The sequence below is a fragment of the Mastigoproctus giganteus genome, chromosome 6 (genome assembly GCF_048544385.1).
Source record: "Mastigoproctus giganteus isolate SK-2022 chromosome 6, ASM4854438v1, whole genome shotgun sequence".
NCBI lineage: Eukaryota > Metazoa > Arthropoda > Arachnida > Uropygi > Thelyphonidae > Mastigoproctus > Mastigoproctus giganteus.
In genome coordinates this window covers 208,991,787-209,005,027 of record NC_143580.1, presented here as the reverse complement: position 1 = coordinate 209,005,027, position 13,241 = coordinate 208,991,787, and the positions used below count along the sequence as shown (strand labels likewise).

Genomic DNA, 13,241 nt, shown 5'->3' with positions numbered 1-13,241 from the left:
GGTTATAATAAATAAGGAATAGGGAGGAGAAAGTAGGAGAAAAGAAAGTAGAAGAAGAAAAGAGAGCAAAACACTCTCTCAGGAAAAAGAAGAAATAGTAAAGAGGAAAACACTAGTTGGAAAATCTAACAAGCGAGAGAGCTTGAAGAGGTAAAATTTTGAAGCCCGAAGGCTTGTAATTTTGAAAGAAAGATTCTCCTAGCTGGGAAGGAAGCCCAACCTGCACCGACAAGGGGAAAAAGAAAAGTCTCAAGGAAAGAACATAGGTAATGTACAAGTGGCTATTAGACAGCCACGTAAAAGAATAAATTAAGATAAATAATAAATACTTATGTCACCAATATGAAAAATAGCAGTAAACATATTAACAAATTTCACTGCATAAGCAGAGAGTAAAATATACAATATTTACAAAATAAGTAATTAAAATCTTAGCTGAACAACCAGTCAACCAAGAAATTAACAGAAATAGTCAACCAGAAGAAATGCAGAAACATATATGCAAAACACAAAGAGACAAACAGAACTCACCCAAGGCAAAGATATGCCAAAGGCAAAACCAATAAATTCTGTACAAATAAATTAGTTAACCAAATCAAAAGCAATTCTAAATTTAAATCTAAGTATAACAAATTAAATCAAAATAATAAGTTAAATTTTAAACAATAATTAATGAATATGCAGAGAAAATGTCTCTGCACAAGTAATCTAATCTATATACATATGTACATAACCAGCAAGTGCAAAGCTGCTACCACAAGCTGCGAAAAACAAAACTTGTTTCAAATAACAAGACATGTAACAATAATGCATAGGTAAGCATTTAAAAAAAAAAAAAAAAAAAAACCCTCAACCTGCAGGCATGAACAAAAGCTAAAACTATACATTTTCACTGCAACTGGCAGTAGAAAAGAAAATAATAGCAAGACTGGAGGAGGAGAACAACGCCTCCAACTTGGATCTGAGAGGGCGGAGAGAGGTCCATCCCACCCCTCAGAACCAAAACTCATTTACAACTAAAAATGCTAGACCAAGAACTATATGGTACTAGCAAAAACCCAACTGATTGCAGCTGCAATCAGGCAGGAAAGAAAAATACAACAAATAATCAGCCCCGCAGGAAAACAAAATTAAATCAAAATACAAGCAGCAAGAGAAGCAGCTAGCAGTAAAACAGTCTAGAGAGGAAAATCATCTCATTCAACCAGAACAGCCAACTGAAAGTTGGATCTGAGGGAGCAGGGAGAAGTCCATCCCACTCCTCAGAGCCAAACAGACAATGCAAGAAGAGAAAACTGTCTCTTCAACAAAATAATGAGCTAACCACACAAGTAATGTACAATATAAACATTTAAGATTAAACTGCTGATTCATAGAGTATACCAAGTATATACACACTAATTTTACTCTTGTAAGACTAATGTTTGTTTGTTATTTGGTTTTTAGGAGCATTAGCAACTAAGGCCATATTGCTCCGGGATACGCAATGGTCATTCCCTGACCTTTCCGCATCCTCCATATTTGGTGGTGATGGGCTCAAACCCCGGTCTAATCAAGAAGCGTGTACTACGCACTGCTGCTCCTTCCCACCTGGCTACGGAGGCGCCTGGTAGAAAGGATTTTGTAATATCAACACTCACTAATGAATAACTTTCTTTTCTTTTCTTTTTTATTGGTAGAAGCAATTTATTTTTTCAGTATTGAATGTGTTTCAAAGTATAAAGTGTGTAACGGGACAAAATAGCATCACTGAAGGGGTTTTCAGGACTCAGAGTTTGTGTTTTATATGTAAACTGCCGCTAAGATGACTAAAAATACACTGATATGTGCAACTGATTATTAGGAGGGTTCAAGGTATCAGATTATTATTATTAGTAGTAGTAGTAATACTGGCAATTGAAACAAGAAAGTGTAAGATTTTATTATTCATTGGGGGGGGGGGGAAACCACCATTTCATCTGTCCATTCTTCCAACAATGAATTATCCATGGGAGAAATCAAATCAAATCATCTATCCTGACGCCATCCTTTTTCAATTAATGTCCCACTTTATGCGTGTGTGTTAATGTGTTGTCCAAGAAAAAGTTATAAACCCTTAATCATTAAGTTTACTCAATCGATTTAGGCCTTACACACTTCAATGGGCTTGGCACACCCAGGATCCTGAGCTGGATATCATCATTCTTCTCTTTCTTGGTGATTCCCTTCTACTTCTCTCTCTTAGGGTAACTCGGGATTTTTTTTTTTTTTTTTTTGGCTGGTGCAGCATAAGCCTCAGGCTTCCTTGCACCATATAGCTAATAATAATAATAATAATAATAATAATAATAATCCAGACTCCTTGAAAGTACCTAGTTTCCATTACTGCAATTTGCAGAAATGAAGTAACCCTACACTGCTCAGAGAAGTTCATGTCGGACTGTATGTAATACCCAGGTCAATTTCAATCTCCATCACCTTGAGTGTAGTACGACCAAGCTGGTATGTTATTCTGAGATTACTGCTACCTACACGTAATTACAAAGCAGTAGCAATTAAACTTCAACTGCTACTTCTTAGTCACCTCTGCCTAATTTTTCTAGGTCTTGCTGCAATCATATGCCTTGAAGCATGACATTAACACCTTTTCACTCTTTCTATCATCTGCCAACTTAGACAATAAGCTTGATATTTCTCTTCAATATCTTTGATAAATACAGTAGACAGTAAGGAGGTAGATAGCAGCCTGAGGGATTCCACTAAAAACATTATTGGAAGAAGAGTAGCCATTCATAAACATTGTCTTCTGCAACTGAACCATCCCTTTACCCAACGCAGTAATTTGCTCCTAGAGCAGAGGTGCCAAACACGTAGCCCACAATGCTCCTGAGTGCGACCCGAACCAGATTAAAATTTACTGTGCAATTCTCAACAAAATAATTCTGTCTAACACAGTGCTTAAAGAGAGGTGCAGTGAAGTTGGCATTCCTGACTTTAATTCTTACTTCCCAAAACATTTTGTTCAAATGCATATTTGCTACAAGAATCCATGTTTGGTAGTACATACCTTTGTGACCAGTTATTTTCACTCTTGAAGACAACGAAAAATTCAAACAGAGTGAGACTGACAAGTGAGCATTTATCATCCATATTGAAAACTGCATTAACACAAAAGCTTATAGCCGACCGGGCTAGCCGAGTGGGTAAAGTACCTGCCCGGCAACCCAAAGGTCGCGGGTTCGATTCCCGCCTCGGGCTTGGATCAAAGTACTGCAAAAACCTTGGGAGGTGCAATATGGCCACAGAAGCCGATGCGCCAACAACTACCAAATCAAAAAAAAAAAAAAAAAAAAAAACAAAAGCTTATACCCGATATTGATAAAATAGTTTCTTGCAAAAGATGCCAAGTTTCTAGCAAACAATATTAAATTAATTTTGAATCTTTTTGTTGTGATATCTTTTGTAGTGACTTTGAAGCTATTCGATATTAAAACTAAAAATTATATATTTCTCTTTATCTCAAGTTCCTATCTGATTTGTATGCGTGTATGTGTTAATAAATAAACATAAATACATATATATATATTGAAAAGCAATGCGTTTTCAAGTCAATATGCGGCTCGCATTGATCCTCATATTCGGTTTAGTGGACCCCCATTCCTAATTGAGTTTGACAAGTATGCCCTAGAGCCAAATTGTTCCAATTTGTACCATAGTCTTCATTGTGGAACAGTGTCAAAATCCTCACCGAAATTTAAATATATGATGAATAATTATTATTAAATCCATTTATTTGTCAGTACATCTTATTAGCATTAGACTCCAAAAGTTTATATAGTTCAACCAATTCAACCAATCTGCCCTTGAATTTATTTAAGCTGTCAACTTCCACGATATGTGGAAATTTATTCCAGTAATCAACCACCGGCTGGCTAAAGGTAATTTCCACACATCTAATCTACACCTGTCATTCCTCAATTTGAGTTTATGCCCCATCAGGTGTTGAATCTGAGCAAAAAAAGAACAATCTCATCAGCGTTGATCATGCTCAAATGATTCAAGGCCTTATACACCTCAATCAGATTACCTCACAGGTGCCTAGTCTCCAGACTCAGCAATTTGCAGAAGTTAAGCCTTTCTTGGTATGCTTCACTCACTATTCTCACTGCCCTTCTCTGCACTCATTCCACCAGCTGTACATCTTTCCTAAAATGCAGCCTCCAGACCTGTATGCACTACTCAACGTGTGGCCTCACCACTCGCTTATACAAGGGAACAATCACCTCCTCATCCCTGCTAGCAAAATTCCTATATATCATTGACAAGACTGCACGAGCTACTCTTACAGATTTTTTGCGCAGTTCATAAAACTTCATATCAGACTACACAATTACCCCCAAGATATTTTTCATTCTCCACTACCCTGAGTGTAGTACCACACAGTTGGTATGTTACTCTGGGGTTACTGCTACCCATAATGCAGCACTATGCATTTGTCATAGTTAAACTTTAGTTGCCATTTCTCAGTCCATTGCTCAACATTTCCAGATCCTGCTGCAGTAGAATACTGTTCTTACTGTCATTAACAACACTGCCAATCTTCACATATCGTATGGAAACTTGGACATTAAGTCTGATATACATTTATCAATATCATTGATAAATAAGAACTTAATGTCCAAGTTTTTTATCAATATCACTGATAAATGTATATTAGCCAATGAAGAGCAGTGTCAATTTAATACCACTCTCTGTCTTTTCCCACTCAATTACTGTTGTAAATGTATTCAAATTTATTAGATTCAAAGGATATCGATCACTCCCTTCATGAATTATCCCGAGATATCTCATTTTTAGCTTTAAAAGTTATTTGGAACTACACAAAAAAATCTAAGGATGCAATAATACCTGAAGTAAACAATAATACCGCCAAATTTAGGATTGAAACGTATTTTCTCAGACATTTATCTGGCTAATTTTGCATTAGCAAAAAGAAAAAAAAAAAAAAAAGATTTCTCTTGATTTTCTTGCATCTAACTGGCTTTCATTTTACTTAATATTTACTTATTATACAGCAATGCCAAAACAGTGGCGTGCATTCCTGTCACCAGTAAGCAAAATAAAATTTGTCATCCTAAAGGCTGAATACTGATAAGCATTAACCAATTAGAAAACTATATCAAAAAATATTTTGGCACCCTCTTGAACTGCCGCCCGTAAGCGACGCTTACCTCGCCTATCCACTTGCGGTGGCCGTGTGTCAGAATGTAGTTAGATCATGATTATTGCTTGTGGTGGGAGGTTACTGCTTGTGTGTCCCACATGATTTTTAAAATTTATTTATATAATGAATAGTGAAGAGTGTTTTTCTGTTCCTTTCTTTTAGCTCATGCACTAATTTATTTTAAAAAAATCTGTATTATCTGCAGACTTTTTGGGATACAAAAGATAACTCGGGATAGCACAAATGGGTTAATTAATTATTCCCATGTATTTTCTACTAAAAAATTGATAAAAAACACAAAAACTATACAATGAGTATCGCATGATGCATACTTTTAATCTGTAAAATAAAAAAATTTAAAAAAAGTCGATCTGTTATGGCACATTTTCAGGAAAAACATGTTCTGGGAAGGGGTTTAAAATTCCCTTTTCTTCTTCTTCTTCTTTTCTTTTCTTTTTTTTTTTTTAGATTAGGTTTATATTATATGACAATGTAGTCATTTCCTAATCAAGTCTGAAACAGTTCTATTTAACAGATTGCAAAATAAGTACTTCAATTCCAAACAGAATTTTCAAAGTATAACTATGTGCCCAATACAAAAGTGCATCTGTATATCTCCTGCTCAGATAGTTTGTATGACTGAATATGTGTTGGTCTTATCGCCTTAAGAAAGTTTCAAAATCTCAACACACTGCACTGCCAACCTTTGTAAAAACTGCAGTCTTGGACATTAAGTCTGATATGCCTCCTTCATCAATATAATTCATAGCTTTAGAAAACAACAATGGGCCCAACACCTTACCGTTTTTTTTTTTTTTTTTTTTTCCTGTAGTTGTTGGCGCATCGGCTTCTGTAGCCATAATGCACCTCTCAAGGTTTTTTCAGTACTTTGATCCAAGTCCAAGGCGGAATTCGAACCCGCGACCTTTGGGTTGCCAGGCACAGGCACTTTACCCACCTGGCTAGCCTGGTCGGCACACCTAACCGGGGGGGGGGGACTCCAATAATAATATTAGTGCATGAAGCACAATGTCTGCAAACGGGGGGGGGGGGGGGGGGGGGGGGGGAGAAAAGAGAAGAAAGAAAAAAAACCTCCCATTTCACTATTTATTCTCTCCAATAGTTTGTCTAGTTCGTCCTTCAATTTATTAAAGTGATCAACTTCTACAACAACATATGTAAGTTTGTTCCAGCAATCAACCACCTGCTGGCCAAAGGCCAGCAGGTGGTTGATTGTGCACCTATATTCTACAACCATGATTTGAATTTTTTCCTCCTCGAGTCTTGCACAATCTCCCCAATGCCGTACTGACTGACAAGGCTCAGTCGGTTCATATATCATATACTTTCAACTATTGTGCCTGTGCCTAATTGTAGACACTTTCAAACTAAACTCTGGGTGTAACTCGTGACTTTTTTTTTCAACATTACCCTATAATTTAAGTAAGTCTGAAAATCTCCTAATCTTAATGTCACATGGTTACCCCCCTCCCATCTGGTTTGTACAGAAAAACAAAACTCACTAATTAAATGTGGTTTTAAAACAGCATTGTTAGCTTTGGAGAGACCATGCATGTTAGGCCTTAGATCTGTGATAGGGAATCTAAAGCCAGCGGGTGGTTGATTGGTGGAACAGACTGCCATCCCTTGTGGTGGAGGTTGATAGCCTAAATAAGTTTAAGGCTCAGCTGGACAGGTATTTTGAACGAACAGAGGGGTGAAGTGGAAGTGGGTTTTTTTTTTTTTTTTTTGGCTGATGCTGCATAAGCTTGCTTTCTTGCATCAAATGCCTCTACTAATGCTAATGCTAAACACGAGATCTGTTGATTCACATAATCTCTGTATGTCCGATGGGATTAACATCTGATAAATCCATTGTGAATGATCTGGTACACCCCCCTTCACGGTGATTATCCTTCCAGAGGACACCTTGCCATGTTGTCGGTATTGTTCCTGAACAGTTTGCTGAACACATCATATATGAATCCCACAGAGGCCATCTAGAGGTTATGTGGATCAACTGATCTGAACTTTAGATCTCCTAGTACAGAGTGACATGGATCTAAGCCATAGTATAGATTTATCGAAAGCTAACAATACTACATTAACACCACACTTAATAAGTAATTTTCAGCATTCAGAGTGCAGTCTAGGGGTGAAAAGACTACAAAATGTGCAAAATACAAAATATTCCCAGAAAAACATCCTCCATACCAAAACACTTCTGCAACATTTCAATGTACCAGGAAATCAGAATGATCCCTCTCTGCAGTCAGTTTCTGTACCCTCCATTTACATCTAAATGCCACAGCTGCATATGCAATTCTCCAGAAAACACAACTTTTTTCCACTTCTCAATGGTCCAATGATAACCATTCAGATGCAAACTTTAAGCACTGTTGGGTTAAATGGCCTTAAGGAGGTATACCCTGTCTTGGTGCCTACTCTGGTGGTCCACATATAGGAGTGTTCACGGGATTGTGGTTTTGGAAATATTGCTGTCATCCCATAGTCCTTGGTCCTAATTCCATGGTCAATCATTTCACCGTTTTCCAACTGTCAGTTCACATAAGGCTCAAGCACAACCTTCAATGAGGCATGGGTGCTTCATTTTAACTGGTGCTCAAAATCGTCCGTTCAATTCAGGCAGGCCACGTTCCTTTTAAATATCCACCAAACACTTCATATGGGCTGTACCCCATGAACCTACAGTATCACATTATCTTTGCCACAAGGTGAGGAGGACTGTTCAAGATCTAAAACATAGCACTGGTCATAATGTTTTCAATGGATACAATGTGTGCGCATGTGAAGAAACTCATTACAGAGAGCATTAGAAGTGGCATATGATGCAAGAAAGAAAGCTTACATAGCATCAGCAAAAAAAAAAAAAAAAAACCTTCCCGTTTCACTCCAAACCATCCATTCATTCCAAATGTTTGTCCAGGTCAACCATTATTTTTTTAAATGTCAATACCCACATTGACAGATGGAAGTTTGTTACACCAATCACTAAGGTGCTCAATAAAGGAAAATTTCCACATAGCTATTCTAGAACTGTCTTTCCTCAATTTGAATATATGGTCCTTCAGATGAGGAATCTGAGCAAGATGAAGAATCCTGTCAGAACTGAGGTTGCTGAAACCATTCAAGGCATTATACACTTCAATCAGATCATGCAGGTGTCTAGTCTCCAGATGCTTAAATTTGCAGAAGATAAGCCTATCTCGGTAACATCAATCCTTTTTTTTTCGTTAACTAATCTCATTGCCTTTTTCTGTACTCATTTTAAAAGCTCAATATCTTTCCTAAAACGAGGAATCCACACTTGTATGCAGTGCTCAAGGTGTGGTCTGCCACTGTTTTGTATAGTAGGGGATAATCACCTACTTATCCCTGCTAGCAAAATTCCTATATATCATTGACAAGACCCCACAAGCTATTCTTGCAGCCTGTAGGCACTGTTCAGAAAACTTCATATCCGACTGCACAATTACCCCCAGGTGTTTTTTTATTGTACTACCTATATGCAGTACTTTGCATTTGTCAATGTTAAACTTCAGTTGCCACCTCTCAGCCCATCTGATCAACTTTTCTAGATCCTGTTGCAGTAGTGTACCATCCTTACTGTCATTACCAACCTTCATATTTAACCCCGGGGGCTCACATCTGGTGAGTATGGGCTTGGCAAACCCAGGGTCCTGAGCTGGATATCATCATTCTTCTCTTTCTTGGTGATTCCTTTGTAATTCTCTCTCTCTCCCTTTCTCTCTCCTCCTCTCTCTTCTTTCTTTCTCAGGGGGTAACTCGGGATTTTTTTTTTTTTTTTTTTTTTTTTTTTTTTTTGGCTGGTGCAGCATAAGCCTCAGGCTTCCTTGTACCATATGGCTAATAATAATAATAATAATAATAATATCGTCTGCAAACTTGAACATTAAGGTTCATATACCATCACCAATATCATTTTCATAATAATTGCACAATCATACACCAACCGTTATTAAAAATATAAATAGTGCTATGTTATATTAAAATAATGATGTAGATAAATGAAATAAATAGAATGATAAAATTCCATTGGATAAAACTGATAAAAAAGTAGTCCTATTGCTTAGGGTGTCATCCTTCTCCAATGCCATGCATGCACATTGCACCCCATGGTCAATAGGAATGCACGTGAACAAGGATATCACATCGAACGATACCATGGCCTTGCCCTCTTCTATAGCCTGATACCTTATGAATCGCAAGGTCTCCACTATCCCTGATGGTAAAATCGGAACGTCCAACAATAGGAGAAATCAGTCTGACTAGAAACCTGGACAAAGCTTGTGTACGACTGCCTATAAATGATACAATCGGCCTAAGCGGAACCCCCGCGTTATGAATCTTTGGAGGTCCGTAGAACCTAGGTAATTGGAATCCTGTTGCATGCAATGTCCAATACACATCTTTGGAAATCTTTTCAGTCTTCAGCCAAACTTCTAGAGTCTTGTTTACCTGCCGTTCCAAACCCACCAATGGATTCCTAGGAGTAACCCTGTATGTCGCTCTTATCATTCATAAGTTCCAAGGCTTTACAACAATATTCTTCTTTGTCAAGGATCACCATTGACCTACCTATTGAGGAGCTTGAAGCCAGGATTTTTGATGGGTCGGTTCTCCCCATGTGCGCATGGAAACGATACGTTTACAATTATTCGGAGGGGGAAGAGAGGATGAGGTGCTTAGTTTCCTTAATAGCTTCTTCCCGTTTGTTCAGTTTACCTCAGAGGTGGAAGTAGAGGGTACCCTCCCTTTCCTTAATGTGTTGGTACATAGGGAAGGCCCTAGGCTAAAAACCAGTGTATAAAGGAAACCCATGTGCCGGAGCCAATATACACATAACAATACAGCACAAACCAACCATCATAAGAATAGTGTTATTAGGGCATTGTTGGATAGAGCTGGGTCCCATTGCAGCACCCCCAAGTTTAGAAAAGAAGAAATTAAACGGGTCACAGCGGATCTCAGAAAATGTGGCTACCCCCAGATCACAGATAAATATATCCGAGGAGTGGAGCACGGACGAAGAGAACCATTTACACCAGTTGTCACCGCATACATTCCCTACTATCTGGGCCTAACTGAGCATATAAGTCGGGTATTGCGCGACTGTCAGACATGCTGTGTGCAGCTTCCAGGTGGAGGTTGCACACAGTTGTGTCACAGATCAAAGACCTCATACCAAGGGAATTTACAAGGGGGGTTGTGTATGAGATGAAGTGCCCGGATTGTAGGGAATGTTATGCTGGTGAAACGAAACATCGGTTCAAAGATCGTCTGGGGATCGTCTGTCTTTAACACATGAATGTGTTAAAGACAGCAGATTATGGGAAGTCTGCTCTGGCAGAACATTTTTGGGAGGAGCACCATCAAATCTCCCCAAGACGAAGCTGTTATTGTCGACCGGGCACATAGATTTTGGGACTGCAAATGGCTCGAGAGCTTGCAGATTTGTTCCTCTGAGACCAATACCATTAATAGAGACAGGGGAATCCGCGTCCATCCCCTCTTCGAGGCAGTGGTTCTTGGACGGGATGAGCGGTTCCACCTGGCACCCCCCCCCAGTCATTTCTGGTTCCATTGCACATGAGGAGAATGCTGCCCATGCTCCTGTAGAACCACGTGCTGAGAACCGCGAGCCTGCTGATATTTAAGGATGTGCCGTATGATAAACCTCACTGTTGAAAAAGGGGACGATTGCCTCTGAAAGCTACGGCGTTTTAGCGCTTTTATCATCCTGCGTTTTATCTACATTGTTTTATTGTAAATTATTCTTTGCAGTTTAAAATTTCTTATTTCATTGTACAAACAGTTACCTTTTTATCAATTTTATCTGGTGGAATTTTATCATTCTATTTATTTCCTCCTTTATCTACATCATTATTTTAATATAACATAACACTATTTGTATTTTTAATAACGGTTGATGTATGATTGTGCAATTATTATGAATATGAATATTCCCAACCGCAGAGGCCTATTTGAAGACCAATATCATTGATAAATACAGAAAACAACATGGGCAAAACACAGACCCCTGGGGAACTCAACCATCCCTTTATCCATTGCAGAAATTTCCTTTAATGCCATACTACTCCAATTTATAAAGCAGTCTTCCATGCACAACAGTATCGAAAGTTTTCTAAAATCAAAGTATTTCATATCAAAATTAATTTTTGCATTCAATTACATTGTGATCACATTGTAGTATCCAATCAAACCGGTTAGACAAGACTTTCCCTTAACAAACCCATGATGTGTTCAAACGATAACTGCAGACTTCTTGTCCAAACGTCTTGTCCTACAGTGCTTCTTTAACCAGTGACTCCATTATTTCCCCCAGAACAGAAGTTAAACTAACAGGCCTGTAATTACTCGTGTAATCTTTCGATTCCCCTTTGTGAATTGGGGATGCATTTGCACATCTCCAGAAATGGGGTCTGCCTCTGAGTCCAAGGATGCCCTCATAATCATAGCTAAGAGCCTGCTTACTTCTTTTACTGCCTCCTTAAATATAACTGGATAGACCCCACCATCCCAGATGATTTCCTTAGTATAATTTCAGCAATTTCTCCTCCACTTTGCACCCAGTTATTACAAAATCATTTAACTCCCTGTTAGAATTTGATAAGCTTCTGGCCTCCGCTTCCCTACAGAATTCCTAACATGTGAATGTATATGCAAAATACTCATTCAGATTGGGAGCTACTTGAGCAGAATCATCAAAAATCGAACCATCAATATCAAGTGGATCAAACTGATTTATACTCTTCCTTCTGGCGTTTACAAAATTAAAGTCTGTACTGTTTTTCTTTGCATCCTTTGCAAATGATTTCTCACAATCTACCTTTGCTTCCTAACATCCTTTGTACCTTGTTTACAGACTATCGTATCTACCATAGGCATCTGTGCCTCCTGATAATTTATGTGCATCCCATGCATTTTTCTTCTCTGCTATGAGTATCATTAATACATCTGAAATCCATTTAGGCCTAAACCATGAGCAGAATTTCTTAGTTGGTATGAAAAGCCTAGTAGTTTCCAAGATTAATTCCTTGAACACTTCACATTTACAATTTGCTGTTAAAAACACCATCAGTTGGCACTTTATAAAATTTAAAAATTCTCTGTGATCACTGTAGCTTGTCTGAGCTTGCATATAAAAAAAAAAATAAATATATAAAATAAAATAACACACCCTTGGCCTGCAACATGCTTGGCCCATTAATAAATAAACAAAAATGTAAATTTATTAAGGTGAGGCAGCCTTCTAGACTAATCCATGTCAAAACAATTCTAATTTAATTTAAATATGTCATATAAAATATCATATAAAAGATAAACTTTAATTAAAGAAGTATATCCATATTTTCATTACATACAGCATTCAGAATTGCTTGAAGCATAGGATCAAATTCCCTTTCACAAGCATGACCCACTAAGTAATGAAGAATAGTATCTCCTGTCTGGCTAACATCGATGGAAAGCTGACTGCCTGCATTAAGGAATATCTTTACAAGAAGTAAGCAACCCTAAAATTAAAAAAAAAACTTTTTCAGTTAAATGTTTCATTTTAAAATTAAATATACAATAAAGAATATATACTGTGTCACCCACATAAAACTGAGCTACTAATAAGCCAAGCTTCGAAACTAATGAAACTAACTTGTAAAAAAAAGTATTTCATTCATAACTTAGCAAGGTCTGTCAACAACTGACTTTGTCCAGTAAGTATAGAAAACTGCAAGTGCACTGTCTATTGTAACAATATTAACAAGGTGCTGCACTTTTATTTCCTTATAATCAATTGGAAAACTAAGTAACCATAAAGCGCATCCTTAAGACATCCAATATTTTCACACTTCCAATTCCAGAAAGCCACCAGCTTTCCAGTAAACTTTGAGTTAAAAGCTTTACAGATCTATCACACCATCCAAAATATTAAAATATTAATGGTCCTCTCAAAAAATACTTCGACACCTATAAAGTAATG

At 37.7% G+C, this 13,241-nt stretch overlaps 1 protein-coding gene across 4 annotated transcripts in view; it reads right to left on the bottom strand.

Moving 5' to 3' along the window:
* LOC150084913 (poly [ADP-ribose] polymerase tankyrase-like) overlaps window positions 1-13,241 on the bottom strand; it is a 1,170,388-nt gene that overhangs the window by 483,390 nt on the left and 673,757 nt on the right. For all 4 annotated transcript variants that reach the window (XM_090376702.1, XM_090376704.1, XM_090376701.1 and 1 more), the window contains one exon: window positions 12,631-12,780. In XM_090376702.1, the coding sequence (XP_090232828.1) occupies window positions 12,631-12,780 (150 nt within the window). The remainder of the gene's footprint in view (window positions 1-12,630; window positions 12,781-13,241) is intronic.